We start from the raw sequence: 16,713 nt of genomic DNA on the forward strand, positions 1-16,713 counted from the left end.
GTCAACCTTGGTGTCTTGATTCCATTATTACTATTTGAGTTATAACATTTTCACCTGCTTAAGTTCTCTTTGAAGTGTCACTAGCAAACTGGTGGCTTCCCTGCTTTTGGTCTAAGCTTCTGCACAGTGTTTTACGTGAAGTTGGACAGCTGGTCCACTCCATTGTTGTGATGGACAGTGATCAATAACACAGAAGTAAAATCACTATCACCGAACGAGAATCGCTGTGCAGCACGGTAACCTGTACTTGTTACCTTTTTAACATTCATACAGAAGATCCATTTGAAGCCTGAAAGCCTACTAAAGATAACAGATGAGCGACTGCCAGAGCTTTGTTATTTCCTGTTTTCACACTCAAGCCCAGTCTGCTACTAGGCAAATGCTAGAAATTTATTTTTTTAAAAAATTATGCTGATAACACCTGGAGGAGAGGGAGAAATCTTTCTATCAAAGTGCAACAGGAGGAGACCTGCCTGTAGTGCCCTTGGGCAAAAAGCATGCCATTAACTGCTCTGGTGACACACTTTTGGATGTACAAGGGCATTCAGAATGGAGGGGAGGTTTGTTTGGGGGTTTTTTAATACACTGGGCTGGAGAAATCTACTTTTCCTTCACTCTTGTTTTTCTTTTGTTACAGTAGCTGATAAAACTCCTTTGGAAACTTTATTTCTAGAAAATAAAGGCATCCTCCTGGGAAGCATGTTCTCAACCCTCTACCAAAATGGGTCAGATATTCTTTTGGTAAAGTAACTGGACCAAATCTCATTTCAACACTATGATAAAAAAAAAAATACCCAACACCTTTTCATGGTCAAAGAGGTGAAATCACCTTAAAAACAGATCTGAAAACAGAAAAGTGACAACCTAAGAGAGGCTCTTATAGCTGCATGGCTTGGACCACACCATTATCCAGTACAACCACAATTCAAAACAACCCATACCTGTTTGGGAACAACTTGTAGTACTAGCAGTGGTACCAGCAGTTCACATGATACACTGACAACTGAAGTATGAAAGTATGGATGTAGAAAATTATGCTGAACTCCAGGATCACTTGGAAGTATTAGAGAAGTATGGAGAAGGAAGCTGCCCACGCTTTCAGGATGGTTTCTATCTCATGATCACAAAGTCTCATGGAAATTAGAGATATCTGCATTTTGTGTGACAGATTATATTATCTTGTTACAGATAGAGAAAGAAGTTAAATAAATGGCCAAAGGTTTCACAGCAAACCCACAGCAGGATGGGGAACAGAACTCAGGATCTCCCCATCCAGGCCACAGGACAACACTCCATGCCTTAACACACATGAAGTTTTCCATGTACATTAAAAAACCACATCCACCCACTAAACGTGCTCATTTGCAGGCAGAGTTTTTCTAACCTCTCAATGATTACATCTCACACTAACCCCTGAAGGCCTTACTTCCCACCAGCACTACTGGAAATCAGAGTTACACTGTGTTTAAATCTTCATCTGGAATTTGGGGCATTTATCACAAGAAGATGAAGCAAGGAGCAGCTATGAACAGCATGCTGATGAAGCAGCCCAGCGAGTCACACACATGCTCTGACTGTTCCCTGCAACCTCCCTTCTCTGCTGACCGCGATGACCAAACCTTGACTCAAGCTGTTTCCTGGATAATTTCCCCCAAGAAAACTGCCCGGTGCTGCTAACTGTACTCACACAGAGGTAACAGACTCGGCGTTTCTGCAGTGCGTGAGGTGATGTAGGGACTCACACAGTTTGCTTCCTGGCTCTGTTGTTGACACATTATTTGGGCAATTTTTGTGTCTTGTCAGTCAAACTAACACCAGTTCTGTTCCAAGGGGCTCTGCTTGTCCAAGTTAGTTGTGTACACACAACTGCAGCTTCTGCCAACCCACCACATCTCTTTTTCCTGCCTAGTGTATTTTATAAGGGAGTTAACCTGGCCCATGCTAACTTCCAACGCATCCTTAAACTGACGGGATTCCCCCTCCCCAATCAGCAAACAAAACTGAACATCTACACAAAAAAATCCAGGAAGATTCATGATAAAGGAACAAGTCTGCATCTAGTTCAGCCACTGGAATCTCCTAGAGACTCAAGCAGGACGTGCCCCGCATCCTTAATGCTGAGGGTAGCAGGATTTGAAGAACTGGCTGGACAACACTGTTTATTCAGTTGGGTTACTCAACAGGAGGCTTTGCCTCAAGTATTATCAAGTTCGGAAAACCAAGTCCTCTGTACCACGGAAGTGGTTTGCCAGATGACTAGCTGCATGGTGCCAGCCAAATCAAGAAAGGTCACTTTTAATGCCTTCCTTAAAAAAAATAAAATAAAATAAAAAAACCCAACCAAAACCACACCAACAAAACATTCAAAGGTGGTCCAGAAGAACACGATCCATTAAATGGGGAAATAAAGAAAACAATTCCTTGAGGATTTTTTTTTTCTTTTAAAAGTTGTTGAATATTTAGTATGAATGGTGCTAAAATTAAGACATACACACCTCTGACCTCTTCCTAGACCCTTCAGTTTTCCTCCAGGAAAATGCCTGTGCAGGGCTGTGTGATGCACAGCACACCTCCGCACCAAGCAGCAGTTGTTCCACGTGTTTCTCCAGTACCTCTTTCTCCCAATAATGTGTGTTCTCTTGGTCACAGGATATGATCCCACCATTCATCCTTACTGCAGCACTTGTGGATATTAAATTCCCCAGACAGGCTGACTAATGATACAGCAGGCTGGGAAGGCCCCAGGTGCTCAGGGAGTTGAAGGTAAGAGCTTTCCTTCAGCAGAGCCGTGCCCTGCTGCAAAGCTGGTAATAGAGCGCGACATGAGCAGCCCAGGGTGGGGGACCTGCTCCAGCTGTCTCCACTTCACAGAGGCAAAAGCAGGGATATTTGCTGTTTCTCTTCCTAGCTCCTCAGCTTTGACAGCCATGGACAGGGTGCTGGAAAAGCGTGGCATCCCCCAGCCCAGCAGCAGAAGCAGCAGAGCGGGCAGCACATCTGCCACTAAGCTACTGCAATTCACTGCCCAGCTCATTAACACAAATTGAATCTGATGTGGTTTAACACACCAGGCTGAAAACTGCAGCGCCTGATGCATGGACGTGGCAAACTGCCCCTTCTGCAGGGATACTGGCCCTTGGCACAGCAATGGGGAGGAATGTGGCTACCTCTTCGCTCACCCCTGCACAAACAGCCACAGCTCCAGTCACTGCCGCTTCTTGGTTGTGTATTTCCGACCACCATCAGCTGCAGATCTGCTTTAGTGAATTGTGCTGACCTGCACCTTTTCACAAAAACACCAATTCAAGCAACTTTGTGGAAAATAAACAGTTAACCTGGCTAATACAGACCTTAACAGATTACTGTAGCTCTGCAGAACTGTTTTTTGGGATAAAAAACAGCTCTGCTGGGATGAAAGCCTTCATATGCCAAACTCCTTTACAGCTAAAATGGAGAACGTGCTATCGCATGATGGACTCGTGCTTATTGACAACAACTGAAGGAGGCCTGGGTTCAAAACGTTCACATGTGAACATTGCTCATCTGCCAGCATCAATGTGAATCGAAGGAATATCAACAAGAGAGGCAGGAGGAGGAATAATATTCCAGATTGCCATGTAGTCCTTCAAGTGGGTTGCATGTCAGCATTTTACAGTGCTGATTTTGATCACAGAGTGTGTCTACACGGGAGGAAAAAGGAAGAATCAAAGCACCTTAAATAACGTGGTCAGAATTGTCTCAATTACAGTCTGTTTGCTAAAGCAGACAAAAAGTATTTAATTACTGAGTAAGACCTGTTTATCTTATTAAAGGTTTTAGAGTGATGAGGCTGATAAATAGGAAACACTATGTACTGGTTCCCTATGTTTAGATTTTGCCGTCAACATTGCTGTAAGAAGAATAAAGCTCTCACAGGACAAAGGAAGATTGGCCATGGTGGGCCACTACTATACTTGTTTTTGGGGATTTTTTTTTAAGTACTTTAATGGCACAGAACCTGTCATCTACTAGATGCTGGCAAGAAGAGCCTCAGCAGCCATGCTCCAGACCCGCATTGCAACTTCTGCACAGGATCTAAAGAGACATTGCTTAAAATAGATTCGTTAAAAACCAAGATTTTCCAATATCCAATGCCAGTAGAAATGTTTCCATGAAATTCAAACAAAAATCTGTGGAAAACTACACTTTTATGCTAACATTTCTCTGCAGCATCCACAAAGCATGGCATTGCAACACTGCTACAGCACACAACAATCTAGGGAAAAAAAACATAAATGAGGAACTAGAGACTGGGCCCATATAAAAGTGAAAGTGCCTACCCGTCTCCAATGATCACGCTGAAATACTGTAGAGAAATCAAAACAGTAGTTAAAAAGACTGCAGAATAGCTCAAAAAGCATTCTGTCCCTAACATTTACAGGATTATTAGCAACAGGCACCAACTTTTCTCATCTGGTAGTCGAAGATATTATCTTTTGAACATACAGGACAAGAATTAATCCTCAGAATCTCTTATTAATGATATCTATTACATTCAGCTCTGTAACTCTAGTATCTCCTACCTTGAAGTGTTTCTCCACTTGAGCTGTACTATACCTCAACCAGAAGTCTTGCTACAGGAGTAAAACTGTTGTGTCACAGCTGTGTCAGAATCTCACACTTTACTGTAACTACAGATGATGATGAACATTGTGATCAGGGTTCAGAACCGCTTAATTCAATTGCTACTACTTGCCCTTGTGTAGTCAGTGGACAAAGTATAGCGACAAGTCTTTCTTTCATGGTTTGAACAGCCCACAGCCTACCTTTCCATCAGATGCAGTGTTTATTCTGTAGTGGTACACCCTTCCTTCGTATCGCAGTGAAATAGATCTCTGTCCTGGACTGCTCTCGCTCTCTCGCACAAGAAAGCTGCCGTTGATACCGCTACTCAGCAGGTACTCAGCCGCGTTCCGTGACACTGGTCCATGATACCAGGAATGCTTCTCCAAACTATTCACTGGGGTGATGTAGTTGCTGGGTACCCAGCCTTGTCCGTTCTTTGTTTGGGCCTCGCACCACTCCCCATTATGATTGTAGCCCAGGACACGGAGCTTTTCACCTTAGCACAAGAAGAAAATCTATTTAGACATGGCAAGCCTGGGAGGGGAGGACAACAACAGGTTCTTTCTGGCTCACATCAGTAAACAATCTCCTGTAAGAATATGTATCTGACTGAGCAGGGAGCATGTGTGTTTCTCGAAGCTTGAATGGACCCCTCAAAGCCAAATAAAGTCACATGCATGCTTCAGGAGTTTGTTAGGATCTCGTGCAGTTCTGCACCAGCTCTGATACTGCCTGAGCTTAAAAAATGAATCCAACAAATTTTATTTGAACTGAGTTGGCTTGATGGGGCGAGGAGAGAACAGGAGTGGATAAACAATTAAAAAATAATTTCAATTAGCAAGGTAAGCAGATGTGACTTGGAATATGCGTAAGGAACAGAAGGACTCAGTAAGAAAACACTGCATCTGTACAGTCATTTTTCATACAGGGGCTGTGTTTTGGAGAACTATGAAAATGACAGAGGCCCGCTAAAATCAGCTTAGTTTAATTCCTCAGTTCAAATTCTTGCTCCTGATGGAGACCCTTAGTTTTGGCAAACAGTTTCTCGCCTGATGCAAAAACTTCAGACAGTTTGAACCTTTTAAAGGGTTATGACTTTGTGAAATATTTGTATTTTTTTAAGAAGAATTCCCACAGTAAAAAAAAATTCCACAGGGCTCAGCATACAACTCAGTTATTCCACAGTGACTTTTCTCTCTATGTCCTCTCACACATTCCCAGTACCATTCTGCCCAGCTACCTTACCTTTAGTTATGCTGAGAGTGTTGTCTCCACTCGCCACAAAATCATACAGTGCAACAAAGAGATGGGGGTCATTTTCACTAGGACAGGACAGAAGGTTTTCCTTGGAGTTCCAGCGAGCTGCTTCGCTCAGACCCTGGGGCTCAAAGTCTGACACTACTGGTCTCTGAAGGGCTTCTGAGGGAAGAAGAGAGAGGAAAAAGCAGGTTCATTTTTGCTGATAAAAGCCATCTGGTTAACCCACACATTCTGATTTTCTAATCTGCATTGTTTCTTCACATGTGTGCTCCTCATGTGTCAGAGGACAGATATGGACAGATCTCCTGCCACATAGGCAGGACACCTTTGTTCCAGGCTGTCCCCCAGCGAGCCCCCAGCTCCTGCCTCCCACAGCACACGGGAGAGGGAAAGCCCCTCTCTCTCCCTCCCTCCAGTAAATGCTGCTCACACAGGCTGTTTGCTGCTTGTAAATCCTTTGGCTCATGCCTAACTGCTGGAATGGTTAGATTTGAAAACAAACCCAAGACCTATAAGAGCTAAATCCCTTAATTATCCTATAAATGAAATCACCAGAATGTGCAGCACAGAAAGCCAGGCAGGGCAAGATTTATAAGGCATGGTATTTAAGAATGAGATACATACTTCCATTCTTCACAGTATTTTGAATCATTTCTCTTATTATTTGAGTCCAAGGCTGTGCATTTTTTGTTGCCCCTTCTTCTGCCTGCAGTTCTTGAAACCACCAGAGCACAGCAGTGAGCAAACTTGACACAATGAGCTTTCTACATTTTTAGGAACCCTGAGACACCTCCAGAAAAAGAGATTCCTAAAAACCGAGCTTCGCAGGTGAGTAAAAACCAACCACCAGGTTTTTTGTACAGTGCAGCGCATTAGGTGTGTAATATTCAGTATCAGGCAAGTCCAAGTACATCAGGAAATTTTATTGCCGTTGCTCCTGCAAACTCATCCCTCCAGATCATGATTCAAGAGTCTGGGGCAGTGATGCTCCAGGTAGTTGTGCCCACTCACTCTAAAGTGCCACCTCAGCTGTGCTGGCACAAACCCAGGTCAATAAGTTGTGAAAATCTGGGGTTTTCAAGGGTTATTTTCCATCTGCATGAGTTCATTCAGCAAGGTCACAGCACCACACACAACCCATCGCGTCAGCACAGCGAAGGGGACAGGAAACACAGCACTATCACACCACAAAATCGCTCTTCATTGCCCAGCACCGGCCCTGCCTGCTCCCAACACTCGCTGCTGGATCCCCCCTCTGCACAGGCACAGGCGAAGGCAGCGGGGCTCTGGGGTGAGAAATCCCAGGCCAAGTATTTTCTGCATTATCAGGTCACCCGGGAACACAGTTCTCTCTTTATACTTGTAATACTCACTAGCAAGGGGCTGCTATTTGGATGCAATCACACTAAAATATGCTTTTAGCACTACTGCTTGTTTGATCTGGAAATCCAGTGTAAGCTGCATCAGCACACCAGTGAAGAACTGATACGACTGACACCAGAAAACCTATGGAAGTCAAGTGTGGATTGAGACAGGCCCAAAATACATTTGCCAATGGGGAAATGCTAAAAAAACCCAAAACAAAACAAAACACCCCCAAATTCCAACCTTACAAACAGTAACAGATCCCATTCCTTTCTAAGCTTTGCTGGTGAAAGTGCCACTACTCACCCACAGACACATTGGTCAGATCACCACTGGTCAAGGCTCTCTGGGTGATTATCTATGTACACAAGGACTACTGTATTCTTTGGAAGAAGTAATATCATATTCACAGGCAGAGAGAAAACATCAAGTATACTGACTGTTAGGCCTGTTTTCCCAGTCACATCATATCTGAAGGGATATATGTTTTAGTAGTGAATCGGAGAAGTCAAATAATTCTGCTTTCTACACAATTGGAAAAGGTGATTATGTGTTTGGTGGTTTTTTTTGAAGCACCTTGATATCCTTGCTTCTCCCTCCTGTTTCCTGCAGGAAAATGCATTTTAATAGCCTGGGTTGGGTTCAAGAGGAATGGGACAATGAGAAAAGAAACAGAAAATCCACTTTCAGAAAATTAAGCTATAATCATTTTACCATGAAAACGCTTTGATCCTGTCAAGCCCATTAAGCTCCCTTATCAAACACAGGGTGCTGCAGTGACTGGAGATACTCCAAGGAGTTACACCATCAGTAAATACCTGGAACAGACAGACAGCAGAGAGCTGCAAGTAGCAGATACACAGCCTCAGCGAGGAGCAACGCCGTGACGCTCTACCCCAACTATGGTACAAACCAGGACATGCTGCATGGTGGGATGGACTGTCACTTAGGAAGGAAAATGCTTCCCCCCAAGGGGGACTGATTTGACAGGAAGGCAGGAAATCCAAGGCAGGCTCCCCTCCAGCTCCAGCGCAATCACAGCCCAGCGAAGGGCGGCTCACGCACGGCCATGGATGGGGATGAGGGAGGAGGGCCAAGCGCTCCACAAGAATCCCTCCCTCGTGCCCAGGCCGCAGCGATGCTGGGACTGACTCACTACACACGGATGCCAAGGTATGTGCCTCGATTCAGACCATGAGACAACAGTGTCAAGCACTGAAAACACCCACAGGCTGCGGTGTGGAAGTCAAGGAAGGCTGGTTTTGCTCGATGACATTCCTACAAACACTGACTCAGTGATAACTGTCTGCAGACCCAGGGACTGGCAAGAGTGAGGGCTGTTAAATAAATGTATGAGAATTTGCCAAGCTAGAAAACCACACGAGTACCTGGTGAATACATAGGATGCTGCACACAAGGAGACTCGTATCTTCTGTATCCTCTAAGTTGACCCCCCCCTGCTCGGCCGCTGACACCCCGATGGAGACACACGCTGTGTGTGAACGCTGCTGCGCAGGAGAGTGCGGTGGGGAGCTGCAACACCCAACTCTTGGGTTTGCTTAGGGCTGGTATTTCCAGAAAGTAGGAATCCCAAGCTAAGAACCGGGATGGGGAAGGTGGTAATTGAATGAAGCTCAAAGGGCAGCAAGAAAGGGAGGATGAAGCCCTGAGTCAACACGGAGAAGAGCGTAAAGCAGAGAGCAGAGTTGTGGTGACCCGAGTGTAGCAGAAGCTTGATAGACCGTGACAAAACACACTTTTAAAGGTCTGGGCCCCAAGAGGAGGCTGTCAGCAGACTCAGGACACAAAACCATGAAGCGAGAGAAGAAGACAGGACATGTCCATCTGGGGGCCGCGTACAGCCGGTTGTCAGCAGCTATTTTCTAGTAAATTTGTCCAGACATTACAGTCCTTCAGAGCAGGAATCCAGCACTGGTGTTCATACATAAAGAAGGTCTTTTCCAACACACTACAGCTTCTTCCCCTCCTACTGCTGGTTTTAACCACAATTCTACAACACTGCTGAGCTCTTTAATGGGTCAGATTCCTCCTCATGAATCAGCCCGGCTGCTGTGCCTACAGGAGGGTATCCTGGCACAGCGACCGGGCAGGAAGCGAGCGTAATTCAATCTTATCTCTGCCCTGTGATTCCTTCCACGCATCCACTTTGCCTTCTGCTGCGTCCCAGCAAGGCTGTAATTTATTACTTTGATCATACCCTGCTCCAGATGACACCTGGATTCCTGGGAGGAGTCCCAAGGCAATGTTGTAATTCAGTTCTCCACTAACACCAATTAAGTGACAACTCTTAATTAAAAGTGGAGCAGACTTTGAAATAAGACAACAGCAGCTTTTATTTGGAAGCATTAGCCATCAGAAAGTCTTCATTTCCCCCCTAAATTAAGTTTTTACAGGAGATATTTATGTTTGCACACTAAAAGGTTTCATAAGCATAACTATCTCCTGATAATTACTGTTTATACGAAGTCATGAATCATTGTTAGGGACTGTGGAAGAAGTTCTCAGAGATGAACAATTCTGGTCTAGACCAACGCAAGCAAATTTCCTCAGTAATTTAAGGGAAGGGTTGGAAAACAGGCAGCAGCACAGAATTCCACTCGGCTCCTCCACAGCTGACTGCAGGGTAGTCCTGAGGGAAGGAAAAGACCTCCTGTCTCCCTACAAAACAAACATCCTGTGGTCTTACAAACTGTGCTGGCATTTTTTCCACAAGGTTTCCAGAATGAGGGAGCACAGAACACATCTAGTAATCTCTTTGGAGGTAATGCTATGTCAAGCTTCTCCTTTCCCTACATTCCCCCTGCTCTCCTTTTCCTCTGGAAGAAATTATGATAAATGGCAGAAGAGTTATGCAGATTTAATACATCCAAATGTTCCTGAGCACATATGATGGAGCAGCTGCCTTTGTCCCAGTATTTCCTTAGTGGCCCTCACAGATTCCCTATGCCTGATGGAATACGGATTAAAATAAATAAATAAATAAATAAATCTGTACACCAGATCTTTCCAAAAAGGAAGAAGGTTTCATGTTTTATTTCAGACTCATCCTGTTAGTGAGAGATCAATGCTCAGCCTCTCCTGGCACCCACTCCACAGCACAGGCCCATAGAACCTTCTGCAACAAAGGCTATTGCTGTCGCTTCTGCCCTTGGCCAGTACTTGAAAAATCCATGTTCTTACAGCCAGCATGAGGACAAATGATCATTTTTTAAATATTGTGTACTTCTATACAGAGATTTTTTTTAAAAAAAAGCAAAAACAGATGTAGTCTCTTCTCAACCAGGCCCACTCCCCTGTGCTGGGCCAGTCTCCCAGTCGTGCTACTCTATTCCACTCCCAGCGAGGTGCCTTCCCCCTGCAGGCAGCCTGCACCCCTTCTGACACAGCCACCAGCAACCTCTGGCACCCTAAACACTGAAAAAACAATCTGCTGAACACAAAAAGGAGAGGAAAATGCCACTCATGGCTCCTGCTGCACTGATCACGCACAAAGAGACCCTGACAGTCAACGCAGAGCTTCCTCTTGTGTAGCACTAAACATCTCCCACTCCTCCAAGAAATGATTCCATCATCACGGGGCTTTTGTTGTTGTTGGGTTTTGTTTGGTTGGTTTGTTTGTGGGGTGATTATCATTTGTTTGGTTTTGTTTGGGGTTTTGTTTTTTTGGGGGGTTTTTTTGAAAGTTCACTCTCACATTAGCCTGCAGGTTCCACTCCAGTTCATTCACTGAGTTTATTCAATTTATAACCCATTAGTGACTGGTAAATATCATCTTTCTCCAGCCATCTAATCACACCTGTAGACATACGGAGTGGGATAGTGGGTATGGTAGAAATTTGGATTTTATTCCTAAATCTGCTAAACTAAACTGCTGCCAGACCTTAGATTATGACCGCTGGAAGAGGAAAAGGAAAGTAACTAGATCCATGTAAATTTCAATGACACTTGTGTATTTCTAAAAACTTTACCTTTACAATTTGTAAAGAAGTAGTGAATTTTGCCCATTTCTGAGCCCTGGGGAGGGAAAGCACCAACCAAGAATCATGGAGATCTACTGTTACATTTCTGTATTTTACTGAGCAGCCCCAGGCTGCTCAGGGAAGAACGAACACGTCTGTGGATGATCAGTTGTGGGTCTGAAGACAGCTACAGCTCTTCCTAGGAAATAATAAGCCTTCCCTGATCACAATCCACAGGAAATGTTAGCAAGCACCATCAGGCAGATTTTTTAATAAGGACAGAGCAAGCACATAACTAGCAAGCCCTTACAAAGTCAGAAACATATTTAAAAGCAAGAACTCTACTGAGTGATGGTAGATGAGAGGCCAAGAGGTGAGGAGCAGAAAATAGCTGAGGAAGAGAGGAGACAAACAGAAGGCTCTTCCCTGGGAGGCAGCTACGCCGTCCTAATGCACTTACTGTTCCTAACGGATTGACTGAAGACCTGTCAACCCATCCCAGCGACACTGGGGCAGGATGAGCCACTGGCATTGCAGATTTGGGTCTGGCTCAATACGTGCCCAAATGCATAAAAAAGAAACTCTCCAGGAGTGGGGCAATGGCCAAGGGCTGCTGCTCCTCCCCAGGCTCATCTACTCAACCGTAACAAGACCCACTTAAAAAAAAAACTTAAAAAAAAAAATAGAGACAATCTGACAGCTGGCAGGACATAAATCATCTCAGTTGGAAAACAAAGGACTTTATTAGTGCCCCTAAAACAGTTTTTAAACTTTACAGAGATCATTGACAGATTTTAAACAAGGCTCCTGCCTTTCGGTGGCAGAGCAAGCCCAAAAAGGCAGCAAGACTATTTCAGCCCCTATTTGGGACATGGACATGTTCTGTTTTCCAGATCAGATTGGCAGCAGAATGTGCTGTGCCTCTTCCCTTCTACTCTTTACCCTTTCTTGGTGTGAAGTGGGTGAGGAACTATTCAGTTTGGCAAAGGCAGAAAGGAGAAAGCAGATGACAGAAATTCAGATCTCTCACATTTTAGAATAATATTTACTAGTGAGAATAGAAACAAGGACAAAAAATGACCAGCTCAAACATCAATATGAAATCTCAGTAATTGTTAGAACCAGTTTAATCTTATTTTTTAATGAAGTTAAGAAAAAGTCTGAACTTTTTCAGCAAGGAGACAAACCCACCCATACACAGCAAAGCGCTTGGCAATGGGATGTAGCACTTGCCATCCCCCCACACCACCACAAAGAGAACTCCACAAACAATCCTCGTTCCTGCAAACCAACAGAGCATAAAAGCCTTTCAGAAGAGGATCACCATGGAAAAAAAAACTAATAATCTGATTACCTGGTCAAAAGACATGAACACCTACACATATGCCTGACTCGAAACCAGCCTTATATGAAACCCAACCTCAATATAGTGTTTTCAAGAAGAGTGTTTAAAAAACACAACGGATTGGATTTTGTTACAGTCCCGCTATTCATCAACCAAACACTGTGCTGTTTTTGTTAACACAGGAAAACCAAAATAAGAAACTGATTTAAGTAAAATTTAATCTATCCTCCTGGTTGCAACTGGTTTTCAACGCAACTAATGGACCTTCCATCCTTTAAACTGTTCGGTTTATGGTTTCATAGTCTACTACAGTAAAGAAAGTTTCAGCGTTCCCCTCATGTCCTCAACAGCTTCCCATACGACTAAGATAAGAAGAGCAGAGTTAAATCCTTCAATGATATCACCATCATCTCCTTAATCCTTTCAGAAGCTTCAGTGAGGCTGCGGGACGCACATGGGAACAGACTGGCCATCACACACTGCTCATAGGAATCCTGGAGCAATGGTCCCTAGTTTCTGACCCTGGACACAAACCTGCCCCCTTCTCACTACCTGTCAAGCTTAAGTAGTTTCTATCAAAATTAGCAAATCCATATGTGAAAACTTGTTATCTTCTTCAGGGTAATGTAAGGAAATGGTTTTCACTTGTGCCCCTGGAGTACAGGGATTTGGGGCAAGCCACCACTACTCTTCTGAAGAGTCCTCAACAGAGCTTTCAACCTCACCATAATTTTACTAAGAAAGCTGCCTAGGAACACCACGTGGGGACCGTCAGCTTTAGAAAGGAATAACAGAAAATCCTACTTTTAAAAAACTTTTTTATTTTTCCCTCAGATAGGTATAGATTTTCACTTCTCACCCTTCTCTCCAAGAGACCCACAGTCAGCTATGGTGGGTCCTGGGCTGCTTATGTCCTTACTGCCTGTCACATCATTAAGGCTGCAGTTGCTCCGTTTGTTCATCTCAAACACGCCGCTTGGATGCTGGTTGAAGTTTTGCCCCATGCTGAGCTGAGAAATGAGACTGAGCTACTTTGATAGAAGATGGTTTAAAAGTTGTTTCAATGTTCTCTTCCCATCCCATCATAAAAAAAATAAATGTACAACCACAGTCTGAGGGAAGCTGAAGGTGGAAATAGTATTTACTGTCTCAACAAGCATGTTGTAAACTGGATACAGCCCTTATGGGCAAGTCAAACTATGCTCTAATCCTATTATGCAACTGCATTGCAAATTGGGGAGGGGGGGAGTGGTTGTAGCACACACACAAAAGAGAAAACTTGTAAAAACAGTCAGGGTGACACCCTTGTAACATCATCCTTTAGCATTTGCTTCTGCAGGGAAGAGAGGCCCCAAACGCTCTGCCTATTCTCCCAGGGCCGTGTTGAAAGAACCAACTGCACGGAAAGGGGAGGCCCAGCTCCTCCTCAACAGGCAGCCTGGCTGTGCCTGAGCAATACCAGAGGAACGGGACACAAACTGAGGCTTCACAGACCTAAAAGATCACAGAAGAATTCAGAAAGTTCAAAACTATTCAGACGCATCCACCCACCATTAGGTTTCTGAAACAAGAAAGAAAGAAAGAAAGAAACAAAGAAAGAAAGAAAGAAAGAAAGAAACAAAGAAAGAAAGAAAGAAAGAAAGAAAGAATCCTCTGGAAATTATTATTTGATTTTAAACAACAGAAAATTCTTTAGCTCCACTAAATGCATCTGGTTAATACAGACTGTTGATCCGAAATTTCTTCGGATGGGTTTGCCACAAGAAGCCATCTGTAGATTTTGAGATTCCTAACCCATGAATTTCCAAGGACCATTTCTCCACTAAATATTCGAGAGTTGAGCAACAGCAACTTGCGATAGGCCCCAGGAAATCAGCTGCTGCCTTTCGTGCCTCTGATTTGATGAGTTAGCACGGTCCTCCTGGCATGTGGATTATTTTTAGTGAAGCAACATCCAGCAACACAAAAGAAGTTGAAGAAGCCTGGATCATCCTAGTGGGATGGACACAGCAAAGGGGCCGGGGCCACACGGGGGGACCCATAATGGTCCTCATTTTTGAGCAGCAAAATGCTCAAAATGCACCTCATTTTTGGGGTGCAAAGCTATGCTGGGGTGAAGAACTAGCTTGAGGTCATGCCAAGAAAGATCTCAGCCCAAAGGCCCCCATCCTGGCATGGTGCCTCTGTCACCCAGGCTTTCAATCTGAACTAGTCAGATCCATATGTTTAACATCTCAGTGTCTACAAATAACTACGGGTATGACTCAAAAAACATCCTTTAAAAGCAATCACACAAGAAAATTCAGTTGGATGAATGCCTGTGGAAAGCAAACTTAAAAGGAGATAACCAAAATTAACTAAGAGATTATGTATTAGCACACACTGAAAATATTTTGCTGACGGTCTCATCTAAATTTTCTTCCTGAGTCTGGAGTTGGCTTTACCACCCTCCTCTCACATCCAAAATAAGGGAGATCCTTCTCTAGGCGAAAAAAAAAAAGGTAATAAATAAATAAAGCCAAGGCCTGAAGATACAGCTTTGTTTATGGGCTCGGCAATAAGATCACTTGACATTTTACAACCATAAATGGTAGAGCCGCGCTGTCTTTGTATACTGCAATTAATGAAAGTCACCTGGGGTCTGGATGCCGTGTACAGCGCTCAGTTCCCTTGTCCCCCCCATACGAAAGCCCAGCCTGAAAGCTGGCCAGGACCAAATGCCCTCCCCAAGCCTGGCCCCCAACTTGCAAGCAAGGCATAAAACTCACGTTTGGGATGGTGGTGGGGTCGAGCTGTGCCCCCCAGGAGCGCACATCTGTGGGCTCTGGCTGCTCTGCTCTCGGGGGGCACGGCCTGACCCCAGACCCTTGAGTACTCACCTTCCAGGTAGCAGCTGGAGGAGGAGGAAAGCCCTTTCTTCGATTTGCAACCCACCAATTTCAAGCAAATCTCCAACATTTTCATTTGTTAGAGTTTGGTTTCTGCTGTCTGGTTTCCCTTCCCCCCACTTTTAGCTTCTTCTCACACTGTTGAATTATCCGGTAAAAGTCTAAAAAAAGTCTAAAAAAATCCAGGAAGAGTTTTTTAAAAATCCAGGAAAAGTCTAAACCAAAATATCCAGGAAAAGTCTAAGAAATCCAGCACTCTGAAAGCCATTACAAGGGCGAGCTGGAGAGGAGGAAAATCCTGGGGCCCCGCATCTCCTCTCCCGGGGAGTTAACTCCAGCCATCTTCCCTCCTTCCCAACTCTTTTGGCGGGAGCAAGGAAGCAGGGGAAAAAACAATAAAGGAAAATAAAAAAAGAAGAAGAAAAGCAAAGTCAACCCAGTTGGGCAGAGTCACTTCTGCCCACACTTGGGGTCAGCTGCCCGCATGCTGCCGGTCTCGGGGTGCAGGCAGAGCTGCTGGGGTTCTGCTGCCAACAAAGGGCCCCCTTCAGCCGCTGCCTCCATGACATCAGGCGAGCAACGCCCTCGCTCCTTAACCCTCCTCCTGCCTGCGCCCTGCCTGCCTCCTCTCCCAGCACCAGAGAGGCCAGGGGGAAAAATCCACAAGTTTTCCCTCTGCCTGCGAGAGCCCCGCTTGGTTTGGGAGGGGGAAAAGGCAGGATTGAGGAATAACGCTGCTGCTTTGGTGTCTGCAGAGCTTTGGGCACGGTTCTGTTAGACCAAGGGAATCGCAGGCGATAGTCAAAGCCTGAAAAGCGTGTCATTTCACAGTGTATTAAGGGAAGTGCTTAAACACCGTGCCTGGGAACAGGGAGAAGCAAACAGAGCTACATCCATTCGTAAGCCAGCACAAGAACTGTGGGGGAGCTGGAGGTGCTTCCCAGGAGACACAGTTGTAGCATCTCTGGGCAAAGGGATCCCAATCTCAGCTGATGCAGTCACACTCACAGGACACCACTCCCCCTGCACAAGAGGCACAAGTTTCCACTCTCCCACTATCTGCTCTTCTTTCCCCCTCCCCAAACTACACTTCCCTTGCAGGTTTCTCAAGGCTACGTGTTACTGCTCTCCAGTTTCAATATATTTTTTGATACATTACTTTCTATAGTATTATTGTATGTTTCTAAACCAGCAATCACTTCTGTGACATATCTTTGTATTCTGTATGTATAGACATTCTATATATATATATATCTTTATAAAGATATAT

General features: G+C 44.6%; 1 protein-coding gene across 2 annotated transcripts in view; it reads right to left on the minus strand.

The window, feature by feature from the left end:
- Positions 1-15,519, minus strand: part of ABL1 (ABL proto-oncogene 1, non-receptor tyrosine kinase) — a 30,635-nt gene extending 15,116 nt beyond the window's left edge. Inside the window, exons 1-3 of one of the 2 annotated variants that reach the window (XM_010174191.1) lie at positions 15,435-15,519; positions 5,851-6,024; positions 4,806-5,101 (exon numbers count right to left, since the gene is read on the minus strand). In XM_010174191.1, coding sequence (XP_010172493.1) covers positions 4,806-5,101; positions 5,851-6,024; positions 15,435-15,519 — 555 coding nt within the window. The remainder of the gene's footprint in view (positions 1-4,805; positions 5,102-5,850; positions 6,025-15,434) is intronic. The other variant, XM_010174193.1, reaches the window with a different exon arrangement.
- Positions 15,520-16,713: the final 1,194 nt, after the last annotated feature.

Source organism: Antrostomus carolinensis, unplaced genomic scaffold (assembly GCF_000700745.2).
Source record: "Antrostomus carolinensis isolate BGI_N321 unplaced genomic scaffold, ASM70074v2 scaffold38508, whole genome shotgun sequence".
NCBI classification, from domain to species: domain Eukaryota; kingdom Metazoa; phylum Chordata; class Aves; order Caprimulgiformes; family Caprimulgidae; genus Antrostomus; species Antrostomus carolinensis.